Source organism: Hippocampus bargibanti, linkage group LG03 (assembly GCF_051943395.1).
Source record: "Hippocampus bargibanti isolate YZ-2025 linkage group LG03, ASM5194339v1, whole genome shotgun sequence".
In the NCBI taxonomy this organism is placed as follows: Eukaryota; Metazoa; Chordata; class Actinopteri; order Syngnathiformes; family Syngnathidae; genus Hippocampus; species Hippocampus bargibanti.
This window is the reverse complement of record NC_142736.1, coordinates 6,285,001-6,297,396: the sequence shown is the minus strand read 5'-3', so window position 1 is coordinate 6,297,396 and position 12,396 is coordinate 6,285,001. Positions and strand designations below refer to the sequence as shown.

Below are 12,396 nucleotides of genomic sequence, written 5' to 3'. Positions count from 1 at the left end.
AAAGTATATTGTTGATGCCTTTTTATCTCTTTCATGCTGTGAGATGAAAATGGTACAGTATGATGATGTTAGGAAATATTTCGACAGAACCTGGTCGAAGTGGAGTGTCCCCCCCAACTCCCACAGAGATTGCGAAAAGGAAGATGGAGAAGCATTAGCCACATTAAGAAGAAATACTGTTTTGAATACGCATGCGCACATACGTGGGGGCACACACGCACGCACCTGCATATAGCTCACGCACAGACTTGTAAATACAGTAAAGTCTCGTTATATCGATATCGGTTACATCGATAGTCCCGCTTATTACGATACTATTTCTATGCACGCAAGGAGAAAATTACATGCGCGCAGGGTCGGATATATCGATAGTCCCGGTTATATCGATATTTTTCGAACTCCCGAGAATATCGATATAACGAGACTTTACTGTAGTTGAAACACATTCACACATGTGTAGATTATTTTTGTTCTGTTTCTGGTTTTGAATCTGTAATGAATCTAAATAAATGTGGTTTTGTCAACAAGTCTATTTTCTTTTGTTGTTTTATCAAAGTAAACAAATGTCCAGGTGTTTGGGGTGTCACACGAAGTAAAAAATATGGTCCTTGATCACCTTTTTGCTTGAATTTGCTTCTCTGCACAAAAGGCTAATTTTCTTGGATTTTTTTGCGAAAAATCAGGCATTTGACAAGAAACTGCTTGGTTTTCACAGCGAATGTCTCCAGAAACAAATCACCTAGAAATGAACTATGTTTTCTGATGAAAAAAAGAGAGTCTAAGGTTTCAAACGCTGTGTTGAATGTTTATGTACTCCTAAAACTCAATATTCTGTGGGTCCTGCAATTTCAGTGAAAATGACGAACCGCTGGCACTGGAGTGGACACATTTTTGCACGTCTGGCAGTGAATGAGTTAACTAATTATTATAATAGGTTAACTGTGACACTCTTGACTTTACGCCAATATTAAAGTATGATGGTGTTAATCGTGGTACCGTGCGCGTGTACTTTAAATGAAGCGAAGATAATACTGTAATTCATTTATCTAAAACGGTTATATACACCTATTGCCGTGTGGTCAGTAAAACATATTTAATCATTCTATTCACTCAGGATGCATTTTTGTATCAACGGGCGAGGTGGTAGAAGGACGGCCGTGTCAATAGTCGACTGGTTGACATCTCTGTATATCGGAGATGATACGCAAGATCCAACGACCGCTAACAAGTGCAGTGCAGTCGGACAATAAGCAGGAAAAATAATAGTTGTGTCACTGAGAGTGATGGAAGCAAGGCGCCGACGAAAATAATGCAAGCGACCAAAAACAGAAGGATAGCATCCATCAACATTAAAGCATTGCTTGTGTGTAGCTCGGCCAACTCATTCTGACAAAGGCGTTGAAGTTAGCAAAGCTGTACAGAATGGCACAGCCGTGAACGACTGCACAATGTGGGGGAAGGGGATGGATGCTGGAGCTAGGCTGTGGCGGCCTGGCGGCGGGTTTAGCCCTCTTCTTGCTTCCTAGGCTCAGCAAAACGCATACTGTTGTCTCTAAACCTCAGGCTTAACACGTTCGGTTTACCGCATATGTTAAAAGCAGGTGCTGACTTACCGGACGGATTGACCGCGGCGGGAGTTGCCATGTTTCCTCACCGGAGAAAAATAACAAAACGGCAGCGGTGGAGTGATAACGCACAACACGCCAAGAGAGCCCGGGGCTAGGACTGGGAGAGAGATTCGACACACCGCAGGCTTGGCACGCGAGGCTCTCTCCAGCCGCCACCTTTCGTCGAAAATCGGCACCGGATGATTGAACACAACTATTTAGTCAATAGTCAAACAATAAATCCTGTGGAACCAGACTAAATAAGATGCAAGATGTCTGGGTGGTAACACCGCGAGATTTTCAGACTCCCTGAATAAATTATTGTTACACACTGCAAAAAGCGCAGTGGAAGAAAGGGATGCCGAACGTGTGTTCAAGTGTCCACAGGAAACTTTTCTTTTGACAATACGTTTTGCACTTGTTACACAATTTCTATAGATAAAATAATTTACAAATCTACTTATGTGTATCATTTCGAATTTTATTGAAGATCCATTTTGAAGGTTATGCGACCATTTTGAACTAAATGGAATAATTTCACTTTGAAATCGAACAATACTGGAGACTGGCACAGTTTGCGAGGTGGTGATGGCGGGTGCGGATCCCAAAAAGCAGGCAGGAGGTTGTTTGACAAATTGTATTAAAATAAAGTCAGCAGGAACAAAATGTAAAACATCAAAATCATCTGAATGGAAAAAAATACAAAGTAGCAAAAGAAGACCAAAAGTAAAAGTCCGCCAAGGTTAAACAAACACATACACAATGCATGCAGCAAACAATGAACCGACACCGGATGGTCGTGCCGGGTGTCCTTTTAAGTATCAGTGATTAAACGACCAGCACCTGCGAGGCTGCAGGCGGGGCCGACAGCACCCCCCGTTGGTCACCAACCAGATCGTGACAGTACCCCCCCTTCAAGGGGCTGCTTCCAGAAGTCCCAACAGTCTCCCAAAAGGTCCACTCGCCAGGGAACGATCGGTGGAGAGGGCAACCGCTGCCTCTCCAGCAGACGACGGGCGGCGGCCTGATGGGAACGGGACTCGGCCTGGGGTGGACGAGGACACGGCACGGATCGTCGTGGGCGTGAGTGCGATCCCTCTCGCACGTTCACGCGACGGCGCATGGCTCAACGTGGACGTCAAACTGCCAGGCGCAGAGTGGCACCCCGTACGGCCGTATGGGACCAGGTCTCGGCCGGACGCCGACGTGGGCGTGAACTGCCCAGCACCGGGGGAACGAGACCAGTCCAGAGCCGCTCCGGAATTCAGCGGTGAGTGGGGTCTCGGACTGACGTTGAGGCAGACGTTGCACGGCTCGTCGTGGATGAGACTCAATTCGTCATGCACGACGACAGCGTGGCTGGACGTGGGCGTGCACTGCCAGTAACCCAGTGTCACCCTGGACGGCCACCTGGAAGGAGGTCTCGGCCGGACGTTTACGAGGACGTTACGGCTCATCGAGTGACGCAATTCAAACGCGACGAGGCTCGGGCTAACGTGGACGTAGCATTGCCAGGCACAAGGTGGAAATGAGACGGGTCTGATGTACCTGCGGGATCCGATGGTTGGTCGGTTCATTCTGTCACGGTTTGCGAGGTGGTGATGGCGGGTGCGGATCCCAAAAAGCAGGCAGGAGGGAGCAGGAGGTTGTTTGACAAATTGTATTAAAATAAAGTCAGCAGGAACAAAATGTAAAACATCAAAATCATCTGAATAGAAAAAATACAAAGTAGCAAAAGAAGACCAAAAGTAAAAGTCCGCCAAGGTTAAACAAACACTTACACAATGCATGCAGTAAACAAGCAGCAGACAATGAACCGACACCGGATGGTCGTGCCGGGTGTACTTTTAAGTGTCAGTGATTAAACGACCAGCACCTGCGAGGCTGCAGGCAGGGCTGACGTCACTACCCGTTGGTCGCCAATCTGATCGGGACGACCAGCACCTGTGCAGGTGCAGGCGGGGCCGACAGCGCCCCCCGTTGGTCGCCAACCAGATCATGACAGAGACAGTATCATCTTTTATGGTTCATATTAGGTATGCACACTACTTCTATATTTATTGTATAGATGGATATATACTGAAGTGTTTTGAACAGATGAGTGAGGTGTTTTGTTAAGGCATTCAGAAGCCATGTCCACACTATTGGAAAGCCTTTTATATACTGTACTTGTCGATTTTTTGTTTGTTTGTTGAAATCATTCAGAATTGGCAAGTTTGTTGACGTCACTCTTCTCTCCGTTGTGTCAAATTCACTCATTTATATTTGATTTCCACAATACAACAAACAACAAAAACACTTAGCCAGCCTTTTTTAAGAGAGTGGGCAAATACTTCCTCCAACACATCTAAATCAGCTGATCAGGATTGTTCTCAGGCTTCTGCAAACCTTGGTAATGAGCTGATCATTTGATTCAAGTGTGTGGTCCTCGACACACTTGAATAAAATGATCCAAAACATGCTTTATAGTCGCCCTTAAAGGACAACCGACACCCCGGACAAGTTGCGTCCATAATTTGTAAAATCACTTCAAATGACTTCTACTGAGCACAGTTTACAAAGATTCCACCGCATATAGCTATATTTTACATTTTAAGACTCACACTGAATATTCAGGAAGTCTTGTTTTCGAGTTGATGATGATTCCTGAAGTGACATCACATTAGGAACGCCCGTGACCGACAAAGAGACACACAATGTATTTTGGGCACTTTTTTTGTCTGAAAACACAGTGTTGATTGTGAAATTAGAAGGAAAGTTACACGATGGTGAATCATTGTGTGTCGCACCAAGACTACCAATTGCGTTGACACCATGAAGAAGGTGTTTAGTTGACAGAAATTCCCAGCAGACAAATCAGCCCATTTCCAACGGAGCTTGTGCGCCATCTGGTGCATTTTCTGGGACGCTATATTGGAGTACAGACGGCTCGAATTGATGCGGAAAAACTTCTTTAATAGATTGCATACATTTATGATTTACTCTTCAGAACTATTTGAATCGTATTCATAACTTGAGTAAACAAGGAAGCATCTTCTCCGAATCTAAACTATCTGAAGCCATTGTTTTTATTCTGGAGCAAGGCATTTTGTGGAGGGGTATCCTGGCGTGAAGTCATGGAAAGGGGGCGGGACTTTCTGAATCTCGCCATTTCCGAGTGCATTTTGTGGCAGTTTTGGGACACTTTAAGTAATTTTTATTGGTGTTTTGCATTTGCCTAAAAATATCAGCCTGCGTGTTTTGGGTATTTTTGATGCTATAAAACTTTTTCTAATGTCACTTATGAAACAAAAAAATGGTGTTGGTTGTCCTTTAATGCCCAAAGTTGGTAACCCTTGCTGTTAAGGCTTGCTGACATTTGCTGATATTTTTTACAATCCAGACATTTGTTTTGATTATGTAGTAAGCAGACCTCCTATTTTCTATTCAACCTTGAGAACTAATATGGCAGGGTCATATAAAAGCATACTACTTCTTGATTTCGTAATACTTCAGGGTTCATGTTTAAGTACAAACACATTCCTAGATACAATATGTACCCCTCCAAATTACCCACAAACACATATGCACACACAACCACACACACACACACACACACACACACACACACACACACACACACACACACACACACACACACACACACACACACACACACACACACACACACACACACGGTTTGCATTCACAAATCATGTAATCTCATTGTCTGTTACTTGGAAGCAATGAGTTTGTCCATTGCAGTTCTTGGATTTTAGTACACAGAGAGGAAATGCAATCGCAAAAAGTGATTATTTCCCATTGCTCTTCATCCCATCATCTTCTTTCCTCCTTTCTGTACTTAACATTTACAGCCTCTCTAATTAATTGGCTACAGTGTCTCAACTTTTCCCCTCCAGTCCTCTACCATAACTCCAGAAGCCGTGGAGGAGGAGAAAGGAACAGAGAAGACAAGATAAGACTTCTTGGTCTCTTTATCTTTCACTGCACAAGCAATATTTATGTTATTGTTAGTTCCTGATGATGTTTGAAGGTGAAGCAGTACTTTTGTCATTTGCATTTTTGAGAATATAGCAGAGTCATTTTAATATAAAGATATTTGCTTTTGGGTCATCCTCGATTGCTACGAACAAAGGCAGGAATTTAGAGATTATCATGAAAAAATGGTCACGAAGGGAATAGAGTCTGCTGGCTGAACCGCACAGCATATATAGAGATAAGATACATTAAATTTCAACATTGAATGCTTCCGATTTGTGTATTTATTTATCTACTTGTAATATAGTATTTGACAATTCAGCCTTGGAGCCAGTTTAGTACCGGGGTTCAATTCTCATCCCAACCAACATCACCACAGTGCACAGCAGCTCCGTGGCTGCAGTATGGAAAGCTCTTTCAAAGGACAATGAAGGTGACTCAGTGGATTGTGGAGCCTTCCCATAACCACAGACATGTTCACCAAAAGATGTATACAAAAGGCCTCTCTCTCCTCACCCACCTCGTACACACCGTCCTTCCTCCCCTTATGGTGGAGATGACAGAACATACAGGCTAAGGAACAGTTTTCTTCTGCGCAAGTTGTTACACTGTTAAACTCCAGACACCGCTCTGTAGCACTGACATCAGACATAGGTGGGAGCATTTTAGAATCTAATTCTTTTCAGTCGTGGAGCATGGAGGATGCCTGTGACTAATTACTCTGTGATCGTTACACATAGACTCTCCACCAGTTACTGATGTGCCTCTTAGCAAGGATTGGGGTTGGGAGGGCTCTTTCAGAATGACGAAATAAAAAGATCACATTGAGTTGGACCAATTGCTTTGCTGACATTAGATTTTACTGTAACATCATAAAGTATACAATTCTGAAATTGTCACAGACATATAGAATAAATATTTTCTACTTCTATTGGGTGGCACACACAACCAAACCTCTTCATCATAATCATTCTATTCTTAAGGTATGTGTGCTGTTGGAGTATTTTACGGTAGAAAATATGACATCAGTCGAATCCCAAAACAACACGTTATAACGGCAGTCTCAGTTTACTTCTATCTCCAACTGTTAGGAAGGAAGAAGTGAGGACAAAATGGCGGAACTTAAATGTTGCATGACATTTAGGAAGGAGGTAAGACAAGCACTGGGTGGGCAAGAGATCCTTCCAGATGACTGGCAAACTACAGTGACCATAATCAGAGAGACAGGTCGGAAAGTATTTAGTGGATCGAGTGGAAAAAAGGTAGATAAGTAGACTTGGTGGTGGAATGGGGAGGTGCAGGAGTGTATGCAGAGGAAGAGGTTAGCAAAGAAGAAGTGGGACAATGAGAGGACGGACGACAGTATACATCAGTACAAGGAGATGCAGCGCGCGGTGAAAGTAAAGGTGGCAAAGGCCAAACAAGAGACCTATGATGACTTATATGCTAGGCTGGACAGCAAGGAAGGCGAGACTGATATTTACAGGCTGGCGAGACAGAGAGACAAAGATGGTAAGGACCTGCAGCTAGCTAAATTGCTCTTTTAGCATTTAGCTAAATTTGGCTAAATTCAGCTAAATTCGCAAGAATATAATCTTAGCATACAAACTATTTTTCGGGAAACACACGGAGCGCCACAATGAGTGATGTGTCGTTTGCGAACGAGACGGTTCTTGGAGCTCCTAACAAGAAGCTGGAAATGGCAGTAGACTTTTTTTGTCCTCTCTTCCCCGCCCCCAATCTTCGGTGAAAGCCGCACGTGATTGGTCAGATTTGTGGAAGAGTAGGGAGGGGACACACGCAGGAGTGAGGTGGAGAGCGGTTACAGAAACACAGAGCTGCACATGAACAGGAAAGGCAGACGACAGAGCTTGATATAAAAAATAAAAGTGAAAAAAAAGAAAAGTGAAAAGGTGAGAACATGGACAGAAAACACTCGTTTTAACTTTATTGATAGTTCGAAATGTATTATTATTATTATTATTATTATTATTATTATTATTATTATCTGTACAATTTGAAAAGGAAGGACAAGCAAGGTAACCAGCTACTAATGAAGTTTCTCGTGTGTCTGCCTGCATCCGTTGCTGTTACAATATCACAACTTTGATGCACAACCAAGAGCTCCTTGAGACCACTGTGTGCAAAAAAAGCTATCCATTCCATCAAGCCATCAACGACCATCATAAAGGTAAATAAAACGACTTTAAATTACCGTACAGTTTATTTCTTTAATTACAATACAATATCACATTTATTATACATAAAATAAGGTAATTAGGGTATATTGTGTGTAGTTTTAAGGCTTATTTAGTTGAAAATTATGTTTTATGGGGACCTGGGAACGGATTATTCCCATGTTAATGGTTTCCTATGGGAAATTAATGTTTGGAATACACACTTTTTGGCTTACACACACTTTCTGGGAACCAATTAAGTTCGTAAGCCAACGTATCACTGTACCTGCAAAAGTGTTCGTATGTACCGTTTTTCGTAACACGAAAGTCCATAAATTGGGGCGCATCTTTACAGACTAAATTGGATTGGATTGGATTGGATTTGCCTTTATTAGTCTCGCAGTGGAGAAATTACATTTCAAAGCAGCAAAGTGATGAAAGGAATGAAAGTAGAAAAACAAAATACATGAGCTGCTGGAAAGGCAGCCACATTGTGGGCACACCAGAGGTCTAACTTTTAGAAAATAATGGTGGTGGATTGAAGGCGGGCAAAAGCCTGATGCATCAAGCACCGATCAATTAATAGTACACGATTCAAAATCACGGAAAAACAATGGACCATAAACTACACAAAACCACTGTAGCAAGAATAGGAATAACAGACCTGGACACGAGCAGTAGCGAGATTAAACAATTCACCGGCAATTCAATGTCCAAATGACACCAGTTAAAGGACAACCGACGCCACCGGACAAGTTCTGTCCATAATTTTTTGAATCACTTCAAATGACTTCTATTGAGCGTATTTTACAACGATTCCAACGCATATAGTATATAGCGGTACTTTGTTTGGTCTGAAAACGTCATGTTGATCCGTGTTGATGGCGAAATTAGAAGGAGAACACATCAATAACGCAATGGTGAATCTTTGTGTGTAGCACCAAGATTACTATTTGATATTCGCTGATACAAATTTCCAGCAGACAAATCAGCCCAGTTCCAACGGAGCTTGGGCGCCATCTTCTGGATTTTCTGGGACGCTACACATCAGTCCTGATGCCTCAAAGTGACCCGGAAGAACTTCTTTAATCGATTGCAAACATTTATGCTTTCCTCTTCAGAACTATTTGAATCATATTCATACCTGGATGAATAACAAGAAAGCATCTTCTCCGAATCTGAAGCCATTGTTTTGATTCTCGAGCAGTGCAAGACGTCTTGGCGTGACGTCACGAACTGGAGGCGGAACTTTCTGAAAATGCCCAATTCGCAGCTCAATTTTTTTTTGCAGTTTTACCACACTTGAAGTCATTTTTATTGGTGTTTTGCATTTGACTGAAAATATCAGCCTATGTATTTTGGGTATTTTAGATGCTATAAAACGCTTTTCTGATGTCAGTTAAGAAACAAAAAAATGGTGTCGGTTGTCCTTTAAAGTACAACCGATGCCTCCGGGCATAATTTGTCAAATCACTCAGTGACTTCCACTGAGCGTATTTTACAAAGATTCCACTACCATTTGATTCTAGTTGACACAAGTTCCCAGCAGACAAATAAGCCCATTTCCAATGGAGCTTCGGCGCCATCTTGTGCATTTTCCGGCACCTACAAAATGATACGGAAGGACTTCTTTAATCGATTGCAAACATTTATGCTTTCCTCTTCAGAAGTATTTGAATCATATTCATAACTGGATGAGTAACAAGAAAGCATCTTCTCTGAATCTGAAGCCATTGTTTTGATTCGTGAGCGAGGCGAGATGTCCTGGCGAGACGTCACGAACTAGGGGGCGGGACCTCCTGAAACTCGCCATTTCTGAGGTCATTTTGAAGTAGTTTTGGGACACTTCAAGTCATTTTTATTGGTGTTTTGCATTTGACTACAAATATCAGCCTGTTTTGTGCATTTTAGATGCTATAAAACGTTGTTCTGATGTCAGTTAGGAAACAAAAAAAATGGTGCCGGTTATCCTTTAAATACCTAGTGAATAATGAGGAGATTGGCACCAGGTGTGTTACAAGCAGGTAGGCACAAACCCGCTACCTGTTGCCGAATCTACCTGCTGCCGAAGTAAACGATAGTCTTCTACTTCTTAATGGCAGGTCATTGCAACATGACAATACCTGACTTCACATCTTTTCTTGGCAATACGTTCATATTTGTCTGGCCCATGGGTCTGTTGTTGGGACTCAGGATAGACTACAGGTGGTCATCTGTGAGGCAACTTCGATATGAAGTTTTGTTCATTTTCATCACAGCTGTGGCGTTGCTTCAGGAAGGAATCTAGTCAAGTGTGCGTCTCTTCAGTGTTGTATTTTGCCTTTTGTGCCGTACTGTGCTGTGGTTCCACGAAGCTCTCCAGATCTAATGGTCACATGACACATTCTAGAACAGGGTGTCAAACTCATTTCACCACGTGGGCCACATATGGCCTCGGAAGATGTCAAGTGCGCCGGACCATTAAAATTATAGCATACATGCTATAAATAACCAAATATCATTCATTCAATACCAAAACTTGTTGAAAACTGTTAGGTTAGAATATTACAAGCTAATATTAGCATTAACAGTTACATTTAATATTTTAACAATTTTGACCGGAATTAAATATTTTAAACTTACTATTTTAATGTTTATTTTGAGCAATATTTAATATGGCTAATTAAATGTATCTATTTCCTTCAAAACACACCAAGCACAAATGTTTCCCACGCATTTCTGTACAAAATATGACATTTTTCATTGAAAATTCTACACTCATCTACTTTTCTCTGTTTAGATAATGACATTTTGGCTAATGAGGGTGTTGAAACCACGGTTGAAAAAAAGACAGCTGTTTTCTTCTACGTTGATTGAAACAGTACCACTATGCCCTCTCGTGGACAATCCTTGAAATGCATTTCATCAAAAAAAAAAAAAACTTTTTGCATTTTTTTCCACTTTTAAATTATCCTGCGGGCCTGATCAAACTTCCTTGGGGGCCGGTTCCGGCCCGTGGGCCGTGTGTTTGACACCACTGTTGGAGAACAAAAAAATATAAACAAAACAAAACAATCGCTAAAAATGTATTTGGCCTTTTATTATTAACCCAGAAACGCCAGGCTGAAAATATCAATAATACTGATTCTGGTACAGTAGTAACACTAGGCACGATGAGAAAGAAGCCCTCTGAAGGATATTGCAGAGGATTCCAGTAACAAGGTCACTATCTGTCTTTGGAGCTCTGAGGAATGCATGAATAAATAATTAAGGCACACATCACATCAATTGAGCGGCCTGTGAAACAGAGTGTGTCATATTGTGTATGTATGCATGTGTGATTGTGTGTGCTGAAAATTAATTTTCCACACATTCCCTCTCACACAAAACATTCAGCTGGTTTCAGTGTTGCAGGGGAGAGAGGACGACCCCAGTGCAGGAACCAAAGCCCACCCGGTACCCATCTCTTTCGCAGTGACCTGTACACAGAAAAATCCATGTTTTTCTCCATCTACTTCATGTTATTATACTATGCTAGATACACTGTGGCGAATGGATACTAAGTGAACACAAAATGCACTAACTAATGAGTTTAGTTAAAGGACAACCGACGCCTCTGGACAAGTTGTGTCCATAATATGTAAAATCACTTCAAATGACTTATACCGAGCGCATTTTACAAAGATTCCACCACATATACCTATATTTTACGTTTTAAGACTTGCGCTGAATATTCAGGTAGTTTGTGTTTGGGTTGGTGATGATTCCTCACGTGATGTCACGTCAGGAACGCCCCTGACTGATAAAGGACACACTGTAGCAGTCCTTTCATCACGTCAGTGCATTTTGCGGCACTTTGTTTGGTCTGAAAACTTTGTGTTGATGGCGAAATTCGAAGGAAAACACATAAATAACGCGATGGTTGATATTCGCTGACAAAAATTCCCAGGAGACAAATAAGCCCATTTCTACGGAGCATTGTTGCCATCTTCTGCTTTTTTTGGGTGCTACATTTCTCTCCAGATGCCTCAAAATGACACGGAATAAATTCTTTAATCGATTGCAAACATGTATGCTTTCCTTTTCAGAACTATTTGAATCATATTCAAAACTGGATAAGTATACAAGAAAGCTTCTTCTCCAAATCAGAAGCCATTGTTTTGATTCTAGAGCAAGGCAAGACGTCCTGGCGTGACGTCACGAACAAGGCGGCGGGACCTTCTGAAACTTGCCATCTCCGAGGTCATTTGAAATAGTTTTGGGACACTTTAAGTTATTTTTATTGGTGTTTTGCATTTGACTAAAAATATCAGCCTGCATGTTTTGGGTATTTTAGATGCTATAAAACGTTTTTTTCTGATGTCAGTTAGGAAACAAAAAAATGGTGTCGGTTGTCCTTTAAGTGTTTTTTTAAAGACTTCTCAATCTCAGAACATGCTATGGCTGACCTGACCAAACTCCAAATGTGTTTTAAACTGCCAGTGTGTCAATGTAGTTGTTGTTTCTAAACCAGTCGGCTGAGTTTCACTCCTGACCTGTAATGGTGACTTCATCCCCATCCTGGAGGAAGGTTCTTGTTTCTCCACCACCAAGATCAATGCTCTTGGAACCCCTCCATGATAGTTCCATCATGGAGCCAAAACTCTTGGGATCCT

General features: G+C 41.9%; 2 protein-coding genes across 2 annotated transcripts in view; both read right to left on the bottom strand.

Moving 5' to 3' along the window:
* The window catches only part of arnt2 (aryl hydrocarbon receptor nuclear translocator 2), a 111,280-nt gene extending 109,315 nt beyond the window's left edge, over positions 1–1,965 (bottom strand). The window contains exon 1 of the mRNA XM_088991757.1: positions 1,614–1,965. Coding sequence (XP_088847883.1) covers positions 1,614–1,644 — 31 coding nt within the window. The 5' untranslated portion in view covers positions 1,645–1,965. The remainder of the gene's footprint in view (positions 1–1,613) is intronic.
* Positions 1,966–10,826: 8,861 nt separating this feature from the next.
* fah (fumarylacetoacetate hydrolase (fumarylacetoacetase)) overlaps positions 10,827–12,396 on the bottom strand; it is a 28,755-nt gene continuing 27,185 nt past the window's right edge. Inside the window, exons 13-14 of the mRNA XM_088991756.1 lie at positions 12,277–12,394; positions 10,827–11,220 (exon numbers count right to left, since the gene is read on the bottom strand). Coding sequence (XP_088847882.1) covers positions 11,144–11,220; positions 12,277–12,394 — 195 coding nt within the window. The 3' untranslated portion in view covers positions 10,827–11,143. The remainder of the gene's footprint in view (positions 11,221–12,276; positions 12,395–12,396) is intronic.